The sequence below is a fragment of the Leucopleurus acutus genome (genome assembly GCF_964270905.1).
Source record: "Leucopleurus acutus genome assembly, chromosome: 4".
NCBI lineage: Eukaryota > Metazoa > Chordata > Mammalia > Artiodactyla > Delphinidae > Leucopleurus > Leucopleurus acutus.
The window spans coordinates 153,107,866-153,125,333 of NC_139146.1; the positions used below are offsets into that span (position 1 = coordinate 153,107,866).

The 17,468-nt window shown below is 34.0% G+C and overlaps 1 protein-coding gene across 3 annotated transcripts in view; it reads left to right on the plus strand.

Moving 5' to 3' along the window:
* FSTL5 (follistatin like 5) overlaps window positions 1-17,468 on the plus strand; it is a gene marked incomplete at both ends in the record, with an annotated part of 643,376 nt that overhangs the window by 511,789 nt on the left and 114,119 nt on the right. For all 3 annotated transcript variants that reach the window (XM_082838713.1, XM_082838714.1, XM_082838712.1), the window contains 2 exons: window positions 6,614-6,775; window positions 11,094-11,228. In XM_082838713.1, coding sequence (XP_082694839.1) covers window positions 6,614-6,775; window positions 11,094-11,228 — 297 coding nt within the window. The remainder of the gene's footprint in view (window positions 1-6,613; window positions 6,776-11,093; window positions 11,229-17,468) is intronic.

Sequence of the window (17,468 nt, forward strand, 5' to 3'; positions counted from 1 at the left end):
AATACTTTATGGTTTTGAGCTGATAAATGTTTATAACTGATTCTATGTAGACTCAGAGTTTCCAGGAATATAATTAAACTAGTTCTTTAACTTATTTAAAAAAATTTTTAATTTAATATTTTTTTAGTATCAGAACCCCATTTCCATTTCTATAACTGGTTAAAATATTAGCTTTATGTATGTATTCTTGGAGTAACTAGTCCTTCATATGTAGCATCCAATTATTTATACTTTATGCTCTAATAATTATTAAATAAAATGTTATCTATATTAGTTTAATTTAGTCTCATGGTGATACTGTTATTTTAACTGGGTGATAGAAAGAAATAATTCAGTTTCCTTGAGAAGTTATATCTATTTGAAATGAATTATTAATACCTCTCCAAAAATACTATGAATGCACTGATGATTTATTTGACTTTTACATTTTAAAATACAATTTTTCAAGGATCTCAAATACACCTTATCTATTAATATATGAAGCCTAATTCAGAATTTATATTTAGATTTCAAGTAGTCACATTCCACTAGACACTTCTCTGGAACCACTTATTTTATGATCTACCAGATAAGACAATTTAGGCCAATTATTTCCTATGTTCCATTAGGCTAATTTCCAAACCTGGTCTCAGCATTCATTCAACATGTTAATATGTAAAACTGTACATGTGAGAGATGGAGAGAAAATGACACCTAGATCAACGTGCTACACTCAGAAGTTGCTCAGTTAATATTTGTAAATTATTATCTTAAGACTCAAAATAAACAAGTCAGATTTTGTACTTTTCTTAAATTTTATTCATGAACAAAATTCATATATTTGAATCTTCTTGTATACCTTCCATTTTAAATGTCAAAAACTTATTTGGTTATAGTTATAGAATAAAACTGAACAATATATAATCTCAACCATTTAACATGTTTGTATACATATACATATACTATATTATTAAATATTGATATTATTTGACTTTATCTGATGATATCAAATAAAGCCAACCATTTAAATTGCTGAGATATTTTTGTGAAACATCCAATATCATCAGGAAATTTTCAGTGAGTAGACACCTTTAAATACTACCTTTTGTTTAAAATATGGGGAACTTTAAGGATTTTCATGGTAGTGCATGAAATTGGATTCTCAGTACAATGTGGGAAACCTTTGGTGGCCCCTAAATTTCGTTTTTCATGCACTGCCCAAATAAAGGAAAGATAAGTTCATAGAGTGCACTTTCTAACTAAAAGCGATTGTAGCAAACGGCTTGAAATGTTCTCTGGGAGAGTACTGACTTTTTAATTCAGCTGCCATCAATCCTCATTTATATTTCATAATATGTATCCCAGGAAAATAAACTACTTTTAAATGTGTAGCTTGTCGCTGAGGTTAAATAGTTGTTATGCCAATCACTTATCCTTCAAGTTTATAGGTGATATTTTTCAGACCATCATTTGATACCAGTGCACTAAATGAGAACCATATTATATGAGAGTATTATTATTTTTCCAAAGTATATATTACCTATTGGAGTATAAAACCTCTACATGACAAAAAAATTATTGTTGACTGTTTCCCTTTCAGTTCATGCACACATATATCAATAAAGTAAAAACAGGAATGCCGGGGGAAATTGAACATCTGATTTGAAAAGTTGTCCATTAGGGAGTATCAGAGACAGTATGGATGACCCATATAATATCTATGTATTCTAACATGAATCATGAAGTGTCTGTTGTTATCATTGAGTTGATTAATGTGCTTCCTCTCAATCTAATTTTCAAATATGTTTAGGTTGTCTCAAGTTTTTGCTATTCCAAAGAATGTTGCAAGAAGCATTGAGCCTTGGTTTTGACAAGATACACTTTCTCGTATTAAATATTTATTGAGAGTACTTATCCATTTTGGCTTTCTATATAAGTCTTTTTAAAAGGCTTATTTCCTAACTCCCTTGTTGTTAAGCCATTAGGGATTCGATCTGAGCTTTGATAGAGTCTCTTTACTGCAGATCTTAGAGTAATGTGGGTTTGCTGGGGAGTATATTAAAATATCTCCTTAAAACATTATTTGTTTGAACCTCCAATAAAATGCTACAAAAACTACCCAGTGTTAGGTATATTAAGAGCCTAAATATATGCTCTATGTCATCAGTAAAGCAGATACAGAAATACTATGAGAGTTAGTTTTGAAATTTTATTTTCTATTTTTTTTTTTTTTTTTTTTTTTTTTTGCGGTACGCGGGCCTCTCTCACTGTTGTGGCCTCTCCGCACAGGCTCCGGACACACAGGCTCAGCGGCCATGGCTCATGGGCCTAGCCGCTCCGTGGCATGTGGGATCTTCCCGGCCCGGGGCACGAACCCATGTCCCCTGCATCGGCAGGTGGACTCTCAACCACTGCGCCACCAGGGAAGCCCAGCATGTGTGTTTTTTTTTTTTTTTTTTTTTTTTTTTTTTGCGGTACGCGGACCTCTCACTGTTGTGGCCTCTCCCGCTGCGGAGCACAGGCTCCGGACGCGCAGGCTCAGCGGCCATGGCTCACGGGCCCAGCCGCTCCGCGGCACGTGGGATCTTCCCGGACCAGGGCACGAACCCGTGTCCCCTGCATCGGCAGGCGGACTCTCAACCACTGCGCCACCAGGGAAGCCCAGCATGTGTGTTTTTTAAAGAAAGTTTTTTACCCAATCAAAATACAATTATCAAATCAGTAAGCATAACATTGATAGAATCTCATTATCTAGTTTACAGTCCATATTGACTTGTTGACAACCTTCCCAATAATAGCTTTATAACTAATTTTTCCTTGTCCAGAATCCATTCTGGATTCCACATTGCATTCAGGTAATATTCCTGTTTAGTATCTTTTAAGCTAGAAACTTCCTTCAGCCTTTCTTCGTCTTTCTTTTTTATCAAGGTAAAATTCACATAACATTGAACAATTTTAAAGTATACAGTTCTGTAGTTTATAGGACATTTAAAATGTTATGCAACCATCTCACTATCTACTCCCCAAATATTTTCATGAACCCCAGAATACACCTCATAGCCATCAAGCAGTCATTTCACATTTCTCCTTCCCCTCAGCCCCTGAGAACCACTAATCCGCTTTTTATCCTGGTGGATTTACCCATTCTGGATGTTTCATGTAAATGGACTTATACAATATGTTGCCTTATGTGTCACACTTCTTTCACTTAGGGTAATATCTGAGCATATTATATTGTAGCATATATCAGTACTTCTTTCTTTTTATTGCCAAATAATATTTTGTCGTAAGGATAAACCACATTTTATTTTTCTGTTTATCAGTTGATAGTTGTTTTTGTAATGTCCACCTTTTGGTTATCATAAACATTCAGATACATGTTTGTTATGGAAAACCTGTTTCAATTATGTATACAAACCTAGGCTTGGAATTGCTTGATCACATGGTGATTCCATGTGTAACAGTTTGAGGAACCACCAGTGTCTTCCACAGTGGCTACATCATTTTATAGTCCTACCACAGATGTGCAAGAATTCCAATGTCTGCCTTTTGTTTTGTTGTTTAATAGCATCCTAGTGGATATGAGTGGGATCACATTGTGATTTTAATTTGCCTTTCCAGTGATGACTAGTGAATTTTGATATCTTTTCATGTGCTTATTGGCTATTTGCATGCCTTCTTTATGGAGACATGTCTATTCAAGTCCTTAGCCCACATTTGAATTGGATTGTATGGGGGGTTTTTAACCGTTTTTTTTTCCTGTGTGAAAACATTTAAGTTCTATTCTCCTAGCAAGTTTCAGTTATACCCTACAGTGTTATAAACTATAGTCACCATGTTATTCGTTAAATCCTCAGACCTTATTCATCCTATAACTGACAATTTGTACCTTTTTCCCAACCTCTCCTTATTCCCTTCACCTCCCTGCCCCTTGCAACCACTTTTCTACCCTCTGCTTCTATGAGGTCAACTTTTTTTTTTAATTCCCCATATAAGTTATACCATGGAGTATTTTTTTGGTGTTGTCTGGCTGATTTCACTTAGGATAATGCCCTCCAGGTTTATCCATGTTGTTGCAAATGACAAGGTTTCCTTTTTTTTAAGGCTAAGTAATATTCATATATATATATATATATATATATATATATATATATATATATAAAATAGTTTCTTTTCTCTTATCAACTGAAGGAAACTTACATAGGTTATTTCCATATTTTGGCTACTGTGAATAATGTTACTATAAACATAAGGAAGATGTTCATACATATAGCTATCTCTTTGAAATAATAATTTTGTTTCCTTTGGATATATACCTTGAAGTGGGATCACTGGATCATAAGGTATATATATGTATTTATGTATGTGTGTGTATATATATATGTGTGTGTGTATATATATATATGAATATGAATCATATATATAATTCATATTATATGAATATAATTATACATATATGAATTATATAAATAATTCATATTATATCAATATATATAATTCATAGTATACTCATATGTATACTATGAATTACATATATATATATATAATTTTTTTGCCACAGGAAGTCCTGACAAGTCAAATTTGGAACATACTTATTTTTAATACCCATCAGATTTTCTTTCTTATGGCTAAATTCAGTGGCTGTTACAGACCACAATCAGCCAGACTGGTTAAGGGCAAACTGAAATGTAGAGAGCATTGGCCCAGGAGTCAGACCTCCCTTGATTTTAACCTCAACTCTGGACTCTAATAAGCTTTGTGACTTGGGGATGCCATTAACCTCTCTGTGACTCATCTTCAAATCAACATGACTACAAAGCATTCAGCACATTCCATAACATCTATGAATATATTATAGTTTTCATTCTAAGGGTACTGCTACTGACATATCACCAGAGTAACTGATGCATATTCCAGAAGAGACATAAATCAAATCTCAGTTTTCCTGGTGAGAATATTGAGGCTAAAGTTCAGAAGGAATCCATATTAGTTAAGGCTTACTGAAGCAGAAAGGGGAAATTTATTGACTTGGAAATAGATCTATTTTTAATTTATTGAGGAACCTCCATACTGTTCTCCATAGTGGCTGCACCTGTTTACATTCCTACCAACAGTGTACAAGGGTTCCTTTTTTTCCACATCCTCACCAGCATTTGTTATCTCTAATCTTTTTGATAAGACACATCCTAACAGGTATAAAGTGATAACTCATTGTGGTTTTTTTTTTTTTTTTCCCTCTCATTGTGGTTTTGATTTGCATTTCCCTGATGATCAGTGGCATGGAGCATCTTGTCACGAACCTGTTCGCTATTGTATATCTTTGGGAAAATGTGTATTTTGGTCCTTTGTCCATTTTTAAATTCTTTTTCTATTAAGATATATGACTTTTTGGTACATTTTGGATATTAACTCCTTATCAGATAGTGGTTTACAGATATTTTCTCCCATTCTGTAAGTTGCCTTTTCACTTTTTGTTGGTGTCCTTTGCTGTGCAGAAGGGGGCTATTTGTCTTTTAGTTGCTGAGTTGTAAGAGTTCGTTGTACGTTCTGGATACCAGGCTCATATCAGATATCATCTGCAATTTTTTCCTGTTTTGTCAGTTGTATTTACACTATTTCCTGGCATCCTTGTCAAAAATCAGTTGACCATAGATGTATGAATTTATCTCTGTGCTCCTTATTCTAATCCCATAGAAGTATATTTTTATCTTATTGCCAGTACCACATTGTTTTGATTACTATACCTTTGTAATATGATTGGGAATCAGGAGATATGAGAACTCCAGTTTCATTCTTCATTTTCAGGATTGTTTCGGCTCTTTGGAGCCCCTTGTAATTCCATATGACTCTGAGGATTAGCTCTTCGATTTCTGCAAAAAAAATGCAGTTAGGAATTTTGATAGTGATTACATTGTATCTATAAATCAATGTTGCAGTATTGTGTGTCATCTTACCAAATCTTATTATCTCACCAATTAATTATTCAGTTCATAAACACATGGTGTCTTTCTGTTGATTTAGGTTTTATTTAAATTCTTTCAACATGTTTTGTAGTGTTCAAAGTAAAAGTCTCTCACCTTCTTGGTGAAATTATTCCTAAATATTTTATTTTTGGATGTATTGTAAGTGGAATTGTTATCTTAATTTCTAAAAGATGCTATAGTAAGGAAAAGTTTTTTCTTCTCTCCCATTTATATATTTGTTCATTTATTTATGTTACTGAATTTATCGAGTCTTGTTTGATTCTTTATTCTCCTTTATAATTGATAATTATCTCAATGCTCAAATTATTTCAGATTTGGTGAATGAGAGCCTTTTTAAACTGGTTTTGTAGTTTTTGATATGTTTCTGTCATTCCTTAAGGACTTCTTTAGTTATTGAATCAAGATATCCCAGGCTCAGCTTATATTTTCCCCGGTGCAGTCTCAGAATAACTTTTATCTAGGGGACACTGGTACGTTTTAGTGGATGCTATTATTTGCAAACTAAGACCTGTAGAAATATCATTCATTAAATTATCATCATTAAAATAATATAATTGTAATTTTCTCATATTGCAATTTTTCTTTGTTTTGGAAAATCAAATGGCAAATACAGATCACTCATTCACTTTCTTTTCCATTTCTTCTTTTAGTCCCTCCTGTAATCCGGGTGTATCCAGAGAGTCAGGCCAGAGAACCTGGGGTAACTGCAAGTCTCAGGTGCCATGCTGAGGGCATACCAAATCCTCAGCTTGGATGGCTGAAGAATGGAATTGATATTACACCAAAGCTGTCCAAGCAACTCACACTTCAAGGTACTTTTTACTTGCATTTTTCCTCTTAAATGACAATGTAAAAATTTTATTCTAAAATTTATAACACATTTTACATTATTATGAGAAAGAGCAAATAAGTCTTGGTGGCAAAAGAATATCATGAATATGAAAGAAGATATGGTTGTACCTAAGACATAATATTTGAAATAGAGTCCTTTAATATTTTTAATGTTTTAAATAATAGTCTTGTCATAATGATTAGCTATGTCATTATTTCTGTCATAAGTAAAATATTAAATTTTTTCTTTTAAAATCTTATCTTCTGAATAGCAGATATGGGGAACAGAATAATTGGATCTCTTCATTGAATACATTTCTGAAGAGACAATTTTAAATGCTTAAATCATATATTAAAATATATATTACAGAGAGTGTCAAAAATAAGAAATTCTTTAGGAAATGTTTTGCATCATGAAATGAAAAGAGAAAAAATTCAAAATGCTACTAAATATGTCCCACATTTATGTAGTTTTACAGTTACGAAGTTCTTACATTCTAATATATAAAATATTCTATATGTTCTAATAGTCTAATGTGCAGACATTAATCATTTATTTTACAGATTATAATAATCACAAATGAGTGGTATGTGAAAAGCAAACCATGCAATCTTTCTAATGTCAAATAATCTAAATAATGCAAAAGCAGTTTCATATATGTTGATTATACTAGTAAGCAAAAAAATGTAAAAATCTTATTTCCATTGTCAGGAGTGGCCCAGGGACAGTCATTTTACTGGAGTATCTGTTGCATGGCATTACATTCCTTGTTCTATGCTTTTAAATTAATTCAATTCATACTTTAGAAATGAATATATTTTCATTTTTAAAATTATTTCTGTAAGAATAGACTGCTCTTATTATTCAACTTAGAGAGTGAATACACTTTATCAGTATACATCTTAAAATAAATCTTTTAAATCATTTACTTATTTATTTTTGCAAATGAAAAATGACATGTGAAAGTATTTTTGACCTTTCAAAGCTGAATCCTAGCAATCTCTATGTTAATATAAGTAGGTCCAACAAATTTACATGTTTATGTCTATTGATTGCATCATGGTGTCTATAATCTAAGATAAGGATTGATCTGATAAACTGAAGTTAAATTGAATGAAAGTCTAATTAGCTTCTGCTTTTGTCATCTCTTACCTATTTGACAGCAACAAACCATATTATATGAACTTATTTTGTTTTTGTTTTAGAAATATACAGGAAGGCAAATTTGGGGAGTTGGTTACACTCTAGACTCAATATTTGAAAGATTGGGGCATTTGTAAAATAGCTATTATCATTTTTTAAAATAAGAGAAAATAAGTTAATTTTTGAGAGACTATGACAAGTAATAAAATGTAAGTAGGAAGCAGAACCTAAGAGATAAATCTGGGTGCACAGGAGTGTGAAATTCCATGTGGCTTTGTATATGATCACATATTACCAAATTACATAGTTATTTAATTATCCATTTATTCATCAGATGCTTATTTAGCATTGGTATATGAGGTCCAGGTCTAGGCACTAACTGATAACTATGGCAATAGATGGGATGATATGGTTATGAGAAGTAAAATTCAACAAAGCAGAAATATTTTGGCGGGCAAATCAAGATAAATATCCGAAGGGACTAATAATTAGCAAAGAGGCAGGAGAACAAGGTGTTTACAGAATGAAAGAAAAGAAAGCCAGAGATGGGAACAAGTTCAACAGTGCTGGGGGCATAGAAAGGTCAAGGAAGATCATTAAAATATATTCATGGGTTAGTGATTAGTTTGTCCTTGTGACATTTAGAAAATCAGTCCTCAGTGGGCTTAGAAATGAAAAGGAGGGAAGAAGTATAAAAACCTCTTTCCAGATTTTGAAAGAGTAAAAAGTAACAGTAGTAGCTGCTGGTGGGAAGGTTTAGGCCTGATGAAGATATTTCTTACTTCTTGGACAATTTGTTGGTTTAAAAGGATATTGGTAAAGAGAAACATGTATGAATAATGTAACAGGGGAAGGAGGGACAAATACAAAACAAAAAAGGAGGGGAGGTTGGCCTTGGAAAGAAACAGAAAACTTCCTTTGAGAATTAAATAAAAATGAAGATGTAAATGGAAACAGGAGGTTTGGGGATTAATTTCTTTCTTTTCCAGCTTTTATTGAAATTCAGTTGGCATATAAAATTGTGTAAGCTTAAGGTATACAAGGCAATGATATTTTACACATATGTTGTGAAATGATTTGGGTTTACTTTTTAATCACTTCTATGTATTTCATGATATAAAGAACAAGACAACCTGCTTAGAGTGAGAAGTTATTATTATGCCAGGAAACATCAAACAAAGACTAAAGATCTGAAATAAAAGTGGAGTAGGGTATGAAATGCAACTAACTTTAAAGGTCAAGTAACATCCTGTTACTTGAAAATTGGAGATCGTGAATTTGAAAATTTGTAAATTTGCTTATGTAATAGTCTAGTACTTTAGTCAAAAATTTAAGTGCAAGGAATGTTTTCTAGTTCTGAAAGCAGATGTGTCAGGATGATAAATGGACCCGGAAATTGGTAGTTCTGGTCATAGAGTAGAAAACATCTAGATATGCTAGATTATGTAGGAAAGGAGGGAAAGATAGTGGGACACATAGTTTAGAAGAACATATAAGAATATTGAGAAGAGAGAATTTGAAGAGGGAATAAATTGAAGTTTCAAAAAAGTTATAGAGAATTTACCTTAAGTATGTGGTCTTTGGAGAGGGCCATGTTTCACATAAAACAAGAAGCTGGTCTGGGCTTAAATACATTGTTTTCTTCTCATCTTTTAGAGCAGGGGTCTGCAAATGAAGGACCACAGACCAAATCTGGAAAGCTGCCTATTTTTGTAAATAAAGCAATTGTTTTGCTTGTTTTTAGAACAGCCACATTCATTTAAAAAAATAGTGTCTGTGGCTGCTGTCATGCTGCTGTGGCAGAGGTGAGAAGTTGGCACAGAGATTGTGTAGCCCACAAAGCCAACTGGCCTTTTTCAGCGGCCCTGCCAATAAGAACCTGCCAACTGTGATTCTCAACAAAGGATGGGGGCAATGGAGGAGTGCAGTGATATCTATGAATGAAGAAAGAGGTTCCAGTGATTTCAGTGACAAGCCTTCCCCAAACACTCACTGCCTCTCCATATCCTCCTAGGGATGACATTTAAGCGCTTTTCCCCTTGGTTTTCTACCTTCCTCCCCCAAACAGCGGCTCTGATTATTTAGTCTCCTCTCTGTCACAGAGTCGTGCCCCTTTCTACTGCGCATAGTTCATGGTGTCCTTGTGCTTGGATAACATGGAACACACCACAAACATGCACACAGAGACATACAGAAAGAAAGAAAAGAAAGTAAAAGAAAAGATGCAAACCTAAACAAATGAGCACTAAAACACTGAACCTTAGGGTCTGATAGAACAGAAGTCCAGCCCTTACCTTTGAGGGGAGTGACCTGCAGCAGATCATTGAGTCTCAGATTCCTCTTTTGATAATTAGCTATTATCTGGGACAGTTAAGGAATAATATATGTAAAAGCACCTCCTATATTGCCAACATATAGTAAATGATTAATTATACCCTGGTTTCCACTTTGGGGAATGCAACTCATTCAGAGATTAGCTGCAAATATTATTTTACCAAAATTTAAAAATTGGATTAATCATTCCCTTAACCCTTTGGTTATACACTGACTATATCAATTTACATATTATAATACTGCTTACTTTAGGTATATTTCTTGCAAACGACTGCAAATCTTACCAAAAAAACATGTGTTTTTTTTCTGTCCCCTATACCTAATAATTCCAGATATATAATTCAGACTCAAGAATATGCTTGCTAAATGGCATTGTATTATACTTGCATGATGTAGCTCACTTAATGCCTTTATGACATGTCTTTTCACATGTATTCTCCTGTAAATGAACCATATTGGTGTTAATTAAAACTGTTGTAAAAGCTGAGGACGACGTGGATTATGAATATTAAAAATAAATATAGAAATGGAATTACAGTTTTCAATATGTAATACTTCTTATGCAAGGTAGGAAATGAATATAAAATATGGTGTGTGTGCATTTGATACAGAGTATTGGGATTTCTGTAATAGAGTGACAGCACAATTTATGAAACACTTGATGCGTTTGGACTAATTTGGCATGTCTCCAGAGCATGGAAGTATGAAGGGAAACAGTTTAATTAGGATAAGCTAAGAGAACTGTTTGACTGTATAATCAGAAGTCACTATACCAAAACTGAAATTGTAGTTTACAGGTTGCATTTGCCTTCTGTTTTCAGCAAATGGCAGCGAGGTTCATATTAGCAATGTGCGATATGAAGATACAGGGGCGTACACTTGTATCGCGAAAAATGAAGCAGGAGTGGATGAAGACATTTCTTCTCTTTTTGTGGAAGATTCTGCTAGAAAGACCCGTAAGTATTGAATACACACACACACACACACACACACACACACACACACACACACACACATATCATACTCAACTTTACAAGTAAGTTTTTTCAAAAACAAAGGCATCAGAAAACACTGTGAAAAGAGCAATGCATAAAAAGAAAAAACAAGCAAACAAAAGCAGTTTTCATGTATAGGAAGGCTGGAATTCTTGAAATATTAAAAGGAGATTTAAGGATTAAATACAAGATTGTGAAACTTTCAATATGACAACTAAAATGATTTTGTTTCTTTGGCAAGTGTACATAAGATATGTTGGGTCCTGTCCTCCCGTTTGCTCATATAGGAAGTTAAATCCTTTGCAAACTCCTTCTCCCAAATGATTTGGAATTCAAGGTCCTACAGTATAGCCAAGGAGCATTCTGTAGTTTTAATACATCAATCATTCTTTTTTTGAAGTTGCATTGTAGTCCTGGCCCAGTGGCTGTACATCAGCCCTTCTTTGCAGCAGTCAGAGAAGTAAGCCACCTTGAGATACCCGCTGCCCCGGCACCAACACCACCCCATGGGCTATTCTCCTTTTATAGCTAGAAATCCTTTGTCATTGCTGTACCTGTCTCCTCGTTGTTTCATGAAGTTTTAACAAAAATGTACTGTCCTTTTTAAAAATTAGTACTTAGTGAAAGGGATATGGTGGCCTGGGATGCTAAAGATGGAATTTTGGTTACAGCTGAATTGTTTAGAACTCAAAGTACTCTTGTAGCATTTATCAAGTGAGCTCTCTATAGGCAAACACTCAGACATTTTCTTCCCCTGGTGCACATGTGCCACAGATGGCTGTTTTGGGATTGGGTCTGGATGTACTTGGAATGGCTAGTTTCCTTGTCCCAGAGTCTTGCACCTGTCTGTACCGCCTATCAGTCTAAGTTTTTGCAGGGATCCTTATATTTTGAGGACCATTTACATATGCAATTCTCTGAGCCCAGTTTTTGGACAAGGTTAAAACATTGTCCCAGGAATCTTCTTATTCCTCTTTCAGTTGGTGAGTGCATGTAGATATGAGTGGATCCAATGAGGAAGTTGGGTCTTACCCAGGCCCTGACTACTGGTATATCTGTATCTATATTTCATCTGGCTAGGACAACCATCATTATAAGCAAATACTTAAATATAAAATTCTTAAGGTGAAAAAAGAGAAAAGAAAACTGGATTTAATGACTAGATAAGGACCACCATAGTTTCTTTACCCCAATTTGCAATTCATTTCCTGTTAAAAATTAATTTTGGGTGACAAGTAATTGAAAACTTTAGTTTTCCTTGTCCTTCATGATGGTGCTGGTGAAACAGATTTTTCTTTCAACTCTGTATTTTAATTTTTATTTAATATTGGTCATGTAGTTTTCAACATATTTCTCTATTACAAAATTGAAACACCTAGCTATAGCTTCTTTAATCAGTGGATCACTATCTACCAGCATGTATATCTGAGAAACACTTTACTGGAAGATTTCATATAATTTTGTCATATAAATGTGTTAGTTTAATCATAAGCTGTTTATGAAATCATGTTTTCAGTTTATTTTACTTATCACCTTAAACTCTGACAGGTCAAAATAATGCATTTTAAATATTTATTTATGTCTGTGTTGGGTCTTAGTTGCAGTGCGTGGGCTTTCTCTAGTTGCAGCGAGCGGGGGCTACTCTTCGTTGCGGTGCGAGGGCTTCTCCTTGCAGTGGCTTCTCTTGTTGTGGAGCACGGGCGCTAGGCCCGCAGGCTCAGTAGTTGTGGCTCGCAGGCTCTAGAGCACAGGTTCAGTAGTTGGGGCGCATGGGCTTAGTTGCTCCGTGGCATGTGGGATCTTCCCAGACCAGGGCTTGAACCCGTGTCCCCTGCACTGGCCGGCAGATTCTTAACCACTGAGCCACCAGGGAAGTCCGAAAGAGATTCTGTTAGCAATATGCTGTTAAAATCAGAAATATTAATTTTATAAGACATAGCATTGCAGGCCTTACTACATCTATAGTTAATAGAACTTTCAAAGCCATCTTATAATAAACAATACAAATGAAAGATTTGGAGACTTTTGTTTTCTAACTCTGGAAGTGAAATATGTATAGGTATTAGTTATGCATTCAAATCATGTGACATTTTGAAGGATAAAGAGTGAAAATTAACAGATTTTAGTTTTGTACTTAATTAATGAATTTCGAAAAGGTACTTAACATAAGGCCTACCCTCTTAACATAAGGATACCGGCTTAACCCTCTTAAAGTGTTAAGTGTACAATATTGTATTGTTAACTACAGGACTAAGTTGCACAGCAGAGCTCTAAAATTTGTTTATCTTATATAACTACAACTTTATAACCATTGAACAACTCTTCATGTCTCCCTTCTCCCCTTCCCCCAACAATCACCTTGTATTTTCTACTTTTATGATTTTGGCTCTTTTAGATACCTCATATAAGTATAATTACACAATATTTCTCCTTCTCTGACTCGCTTGTTTCAATGAGCATAACATCTTCCAGGTCCATCCATGTTGTTCATTCTTTGTAAGACTGAGTAATATTATATTGTATGAATATACAATATTTTCTTTTTCCGTTGATTTGTTAATAGATATTTGGGTTGTGTCCATATCTTGGCTGTTGTGAGTAATGCTGCAATTAACATGTGAGTGCAGCTATCTCTTTGATCCTGGTTCCAATTCTTTTGGAAATACACCCACAAATGGGATTGCTATATTATATGGTAGTTCTATTTTTAGCCTCCATAATGTTTTCCATAGTGGCTACACCATTTTACATGCCCACAGACAATGTGCAAAAGTTCCAGTTTCTCCATATCCTTGCCAATACTTTTATCTTTTGTTATTTTGATAATAGCTCTTCTAACCGGTATGAAGATAATATCTCATTGTGGTTTTGATTTGTATCCCTGATGATTAGTGATACAGAAAAAATTTTCATATGTCCATTGGCCATTTGTATGGCTTTGGGGAAATGTCTGTTCAACTCCTTTGCCCATTTTTAAGTTGGGTTATTTTTTGCTATTGAGTTATTGGAGTTGCTTTTGTTTTGAAAATTAAATGCTTATCAGATATAAAGGATGAACATATTTTCTCCCATTCCATAGGTAGTTTATTTTCACTCTGATGATTATTTCTTTTGCTGTGCAGAAGCTTTTAAATTTGATACATTCTAACTTGGCTATTTTTGCTTTTGCTACTTGTGCTTTTGAGAAAATTATAGGTCAGTATCCCTGATGAACATAGGTACAAAATTTCTCAACAAGATATTAATGAACTGAATCCAGTGGCACATTAAAAAGAACATACACCATGATCAAATGGGATTTATCCCTGGGATTCAGGGATGGTTCAACATAAGGAGATCAGTACATGTGACTTGCACATTGACAGACTACAGGATAAAAATCACCTGACCATCCAGTAGATGCAAATAAAACATTTGAAACACCTTTTCATGATAAAAATACTTTGACAACACCCCTTTACAATAAAAATTCTCAACAACCTAGGTATGGAAAGAATTTACGCCAACATAATTAAGGCCATATATTTTTAAGCCCACAGCTAACACCATACTCAATGGTTAAAAGCTGAGAAAAACTTTCCGCCTAAGATCAGGAACAAGACAAGGATACACACTCATACTTCTATTTGACATAATATTGGAAGTCCTAGCCGTAACAATTAGGCAAGCGTAAGAAATAAAAGGCATCCAAATCCAAAGAAGCAAAATTGTCTCTGCAGATGACATGATCTCATATAGAGAGAACCCTAAAGATGCCACAAAAAAACCCTGTTAGAACTAATACACATATTCAGCAAAATTTCAGGGTACAAAATCAACATATGAAAATCAGTTGTGTTTCTATACATTAACAATGTATATCTGAGAGGCAGTTAAGAAAGAAATTCCACTTACAAATGCATCAAAAAGAATAAAATACCTAGGAATAAATTTGACCAAAGAGGTGAAAGATGTGTACACTGAAAACTATAAGGAATTGATTAAAGAAATTGAACAAAACACAAATAAATGGAGAGATATTCTGTGCTCATAGGTTGGAAGAATGAATACCCTTAAAATGTCAATACTAACCAAATGGGTCTCTGATTCAATTCTATTTCCATCAAAATCTCAGTGGCATTTTACAGAAATAGAAACAATTCCTAAAATTCATATGAAACAAGAAAAGGTCCAGAATAACTGCAAAAATCTTGGAAAAGAAGAGAAAAGCTGGAGGAATCACACTTCTTGATTTCAAAATATATTAAAAAACTATAGTCATTAAAACAGTATGATATTGGCATAAAGACAGGCATGTAGACCAATGGGACAGAAAAGAGAGCTCAGAAATAAATCCACACATATGCAGCCAACTAATCTGTGACAAGGGCTCCAGAATACATGTTTGCCAAAGGATAGTCTTTTCAAAAAATGGTGCTGGGAAACTGAGTGTCCACACATAGAAGGATGAAACTGAACATCCCATCTCTTATCATATACAAGAATCAACTCAAAATAGTTAAAGACTTAGGTATAAACCTGAAAATGTAAACCTCTTATAAGAAAACACAAGGGAAAACTTCATGACATTGCTTTTGGCGAAAAAAAAAAAAAAAAAAATGGATTTTAGTTGTAACCCAGAAGTCTCAAGCATCACTAATTCATGTTTATATTCTATTATTTTGTAGGCATGCAAATACAGTTTCTTTGCAATAACAAATTTAACTCTCATTTAAATAAACAACTTTAACCTTTTTTTTTTTTGGCACGTTGTGCAGCTTGGGGGATCTTAGTTCCCCACAGAGGGATCGAACCTGGGCCCCTGCAGTGAAAGCGCCGAGTCCTAACCACTGGACTGCCAGGGAATTCCCTAAACTAATTTAATTTTTGTTAAATTTGTTTTCCACAAATTTGCAACACCATTATTAAGAACATATATATGTATATAGTTGTTAATGTGAAAATAGCCATTTTTAGAAACTAACGCACATAATTAAAACCAGGATAAAGCTAAATAAGTAAAATAATTGAGTAGAATATTAGTACTGATAAAAGAGAATGAACTGAAAATGTGAGACTGTCTAGTTGAAGGCAGTTTCCTTGGGATGTTTCCTAGTACTCAATAAATTGTCAGAATTCTGTATAACAATACCAAAATCAGGTGGCGAGCACATCAGGGAAAACTATAGCCTTTTCTAAGTCCTAATGTAAGAATTGCACTGGTTTCTCTTCTAGTAATTCCATGGAAAAAAGACTAATAATATTAATTATGCAAGTCACATTTGTATGTTGACAGATATTCTCAGAAAACCAGAGAAAACAGTCACGGACCCATCAATGATGACTTCACTCTTCTTATTTACACACATTAAAAATTACTGACTTATCCAAAATAATTTCAGAGGTCTTTTGTCCTTTTAGTTGTGTTAGGATACTACATACAGTTGACCCTTGAACAATGCAGTGTTTACGAGTGCCAACCGCCCTTGCAGTCAGTAATCTGAGTAGAACTTTACAGTCTGTCCTATGTGTCTGTGGTTCCAGATCCATGGATTAAACCAACGGCAGATCGTGTAGTATTGTAGTATGTATTTATTGAAAACAATCCCTGTATAAGTGGACCCGCACAATTCAAACGCATGTTGGTCAAGTGTCAACTGTATATTTAAAAAGCAGATTGGTCTAATAGAAGAGCATGAACTTTGGAGTAAGACATGAGTTAGAATAATTCCTCCACCACATAATAGTCCTGTGATTTGGAGCTACTAGTTAGCATCTCTGAGCTTTAATGTCCTTATCTGTAATACAGTATAAATACTAACTCACTAAGGGTTTTCTGTATAGATAACTGAAAAGCACCCACCATAATGCTAGACATTATGCTGATTCTTACTAATTTTCTGAAAATAATTACTTCTTGCTAGAAACATTGACAAAAATCATTTTTAATAAGACTGGAAAATCTAGTAATTGTTAGAAATCAGCGTTTCCAAAATGAATGAGACATATACAGAGATATAGGTATAGAGATAGATGGAGATGGAGCTGTGAGTGTATATTGACATATATAGTATTATATATCCAAACATAAATATTATATATCTTCATACTAAAAAATTGACTCTGCTGATAAGAGTATAATTTTTCTTTTAATGTAGCTATTAAGATATTTTAAATAAAAAAATATATATTTTGCCAGGGTCCACTTTTGCCAGAGTCAAA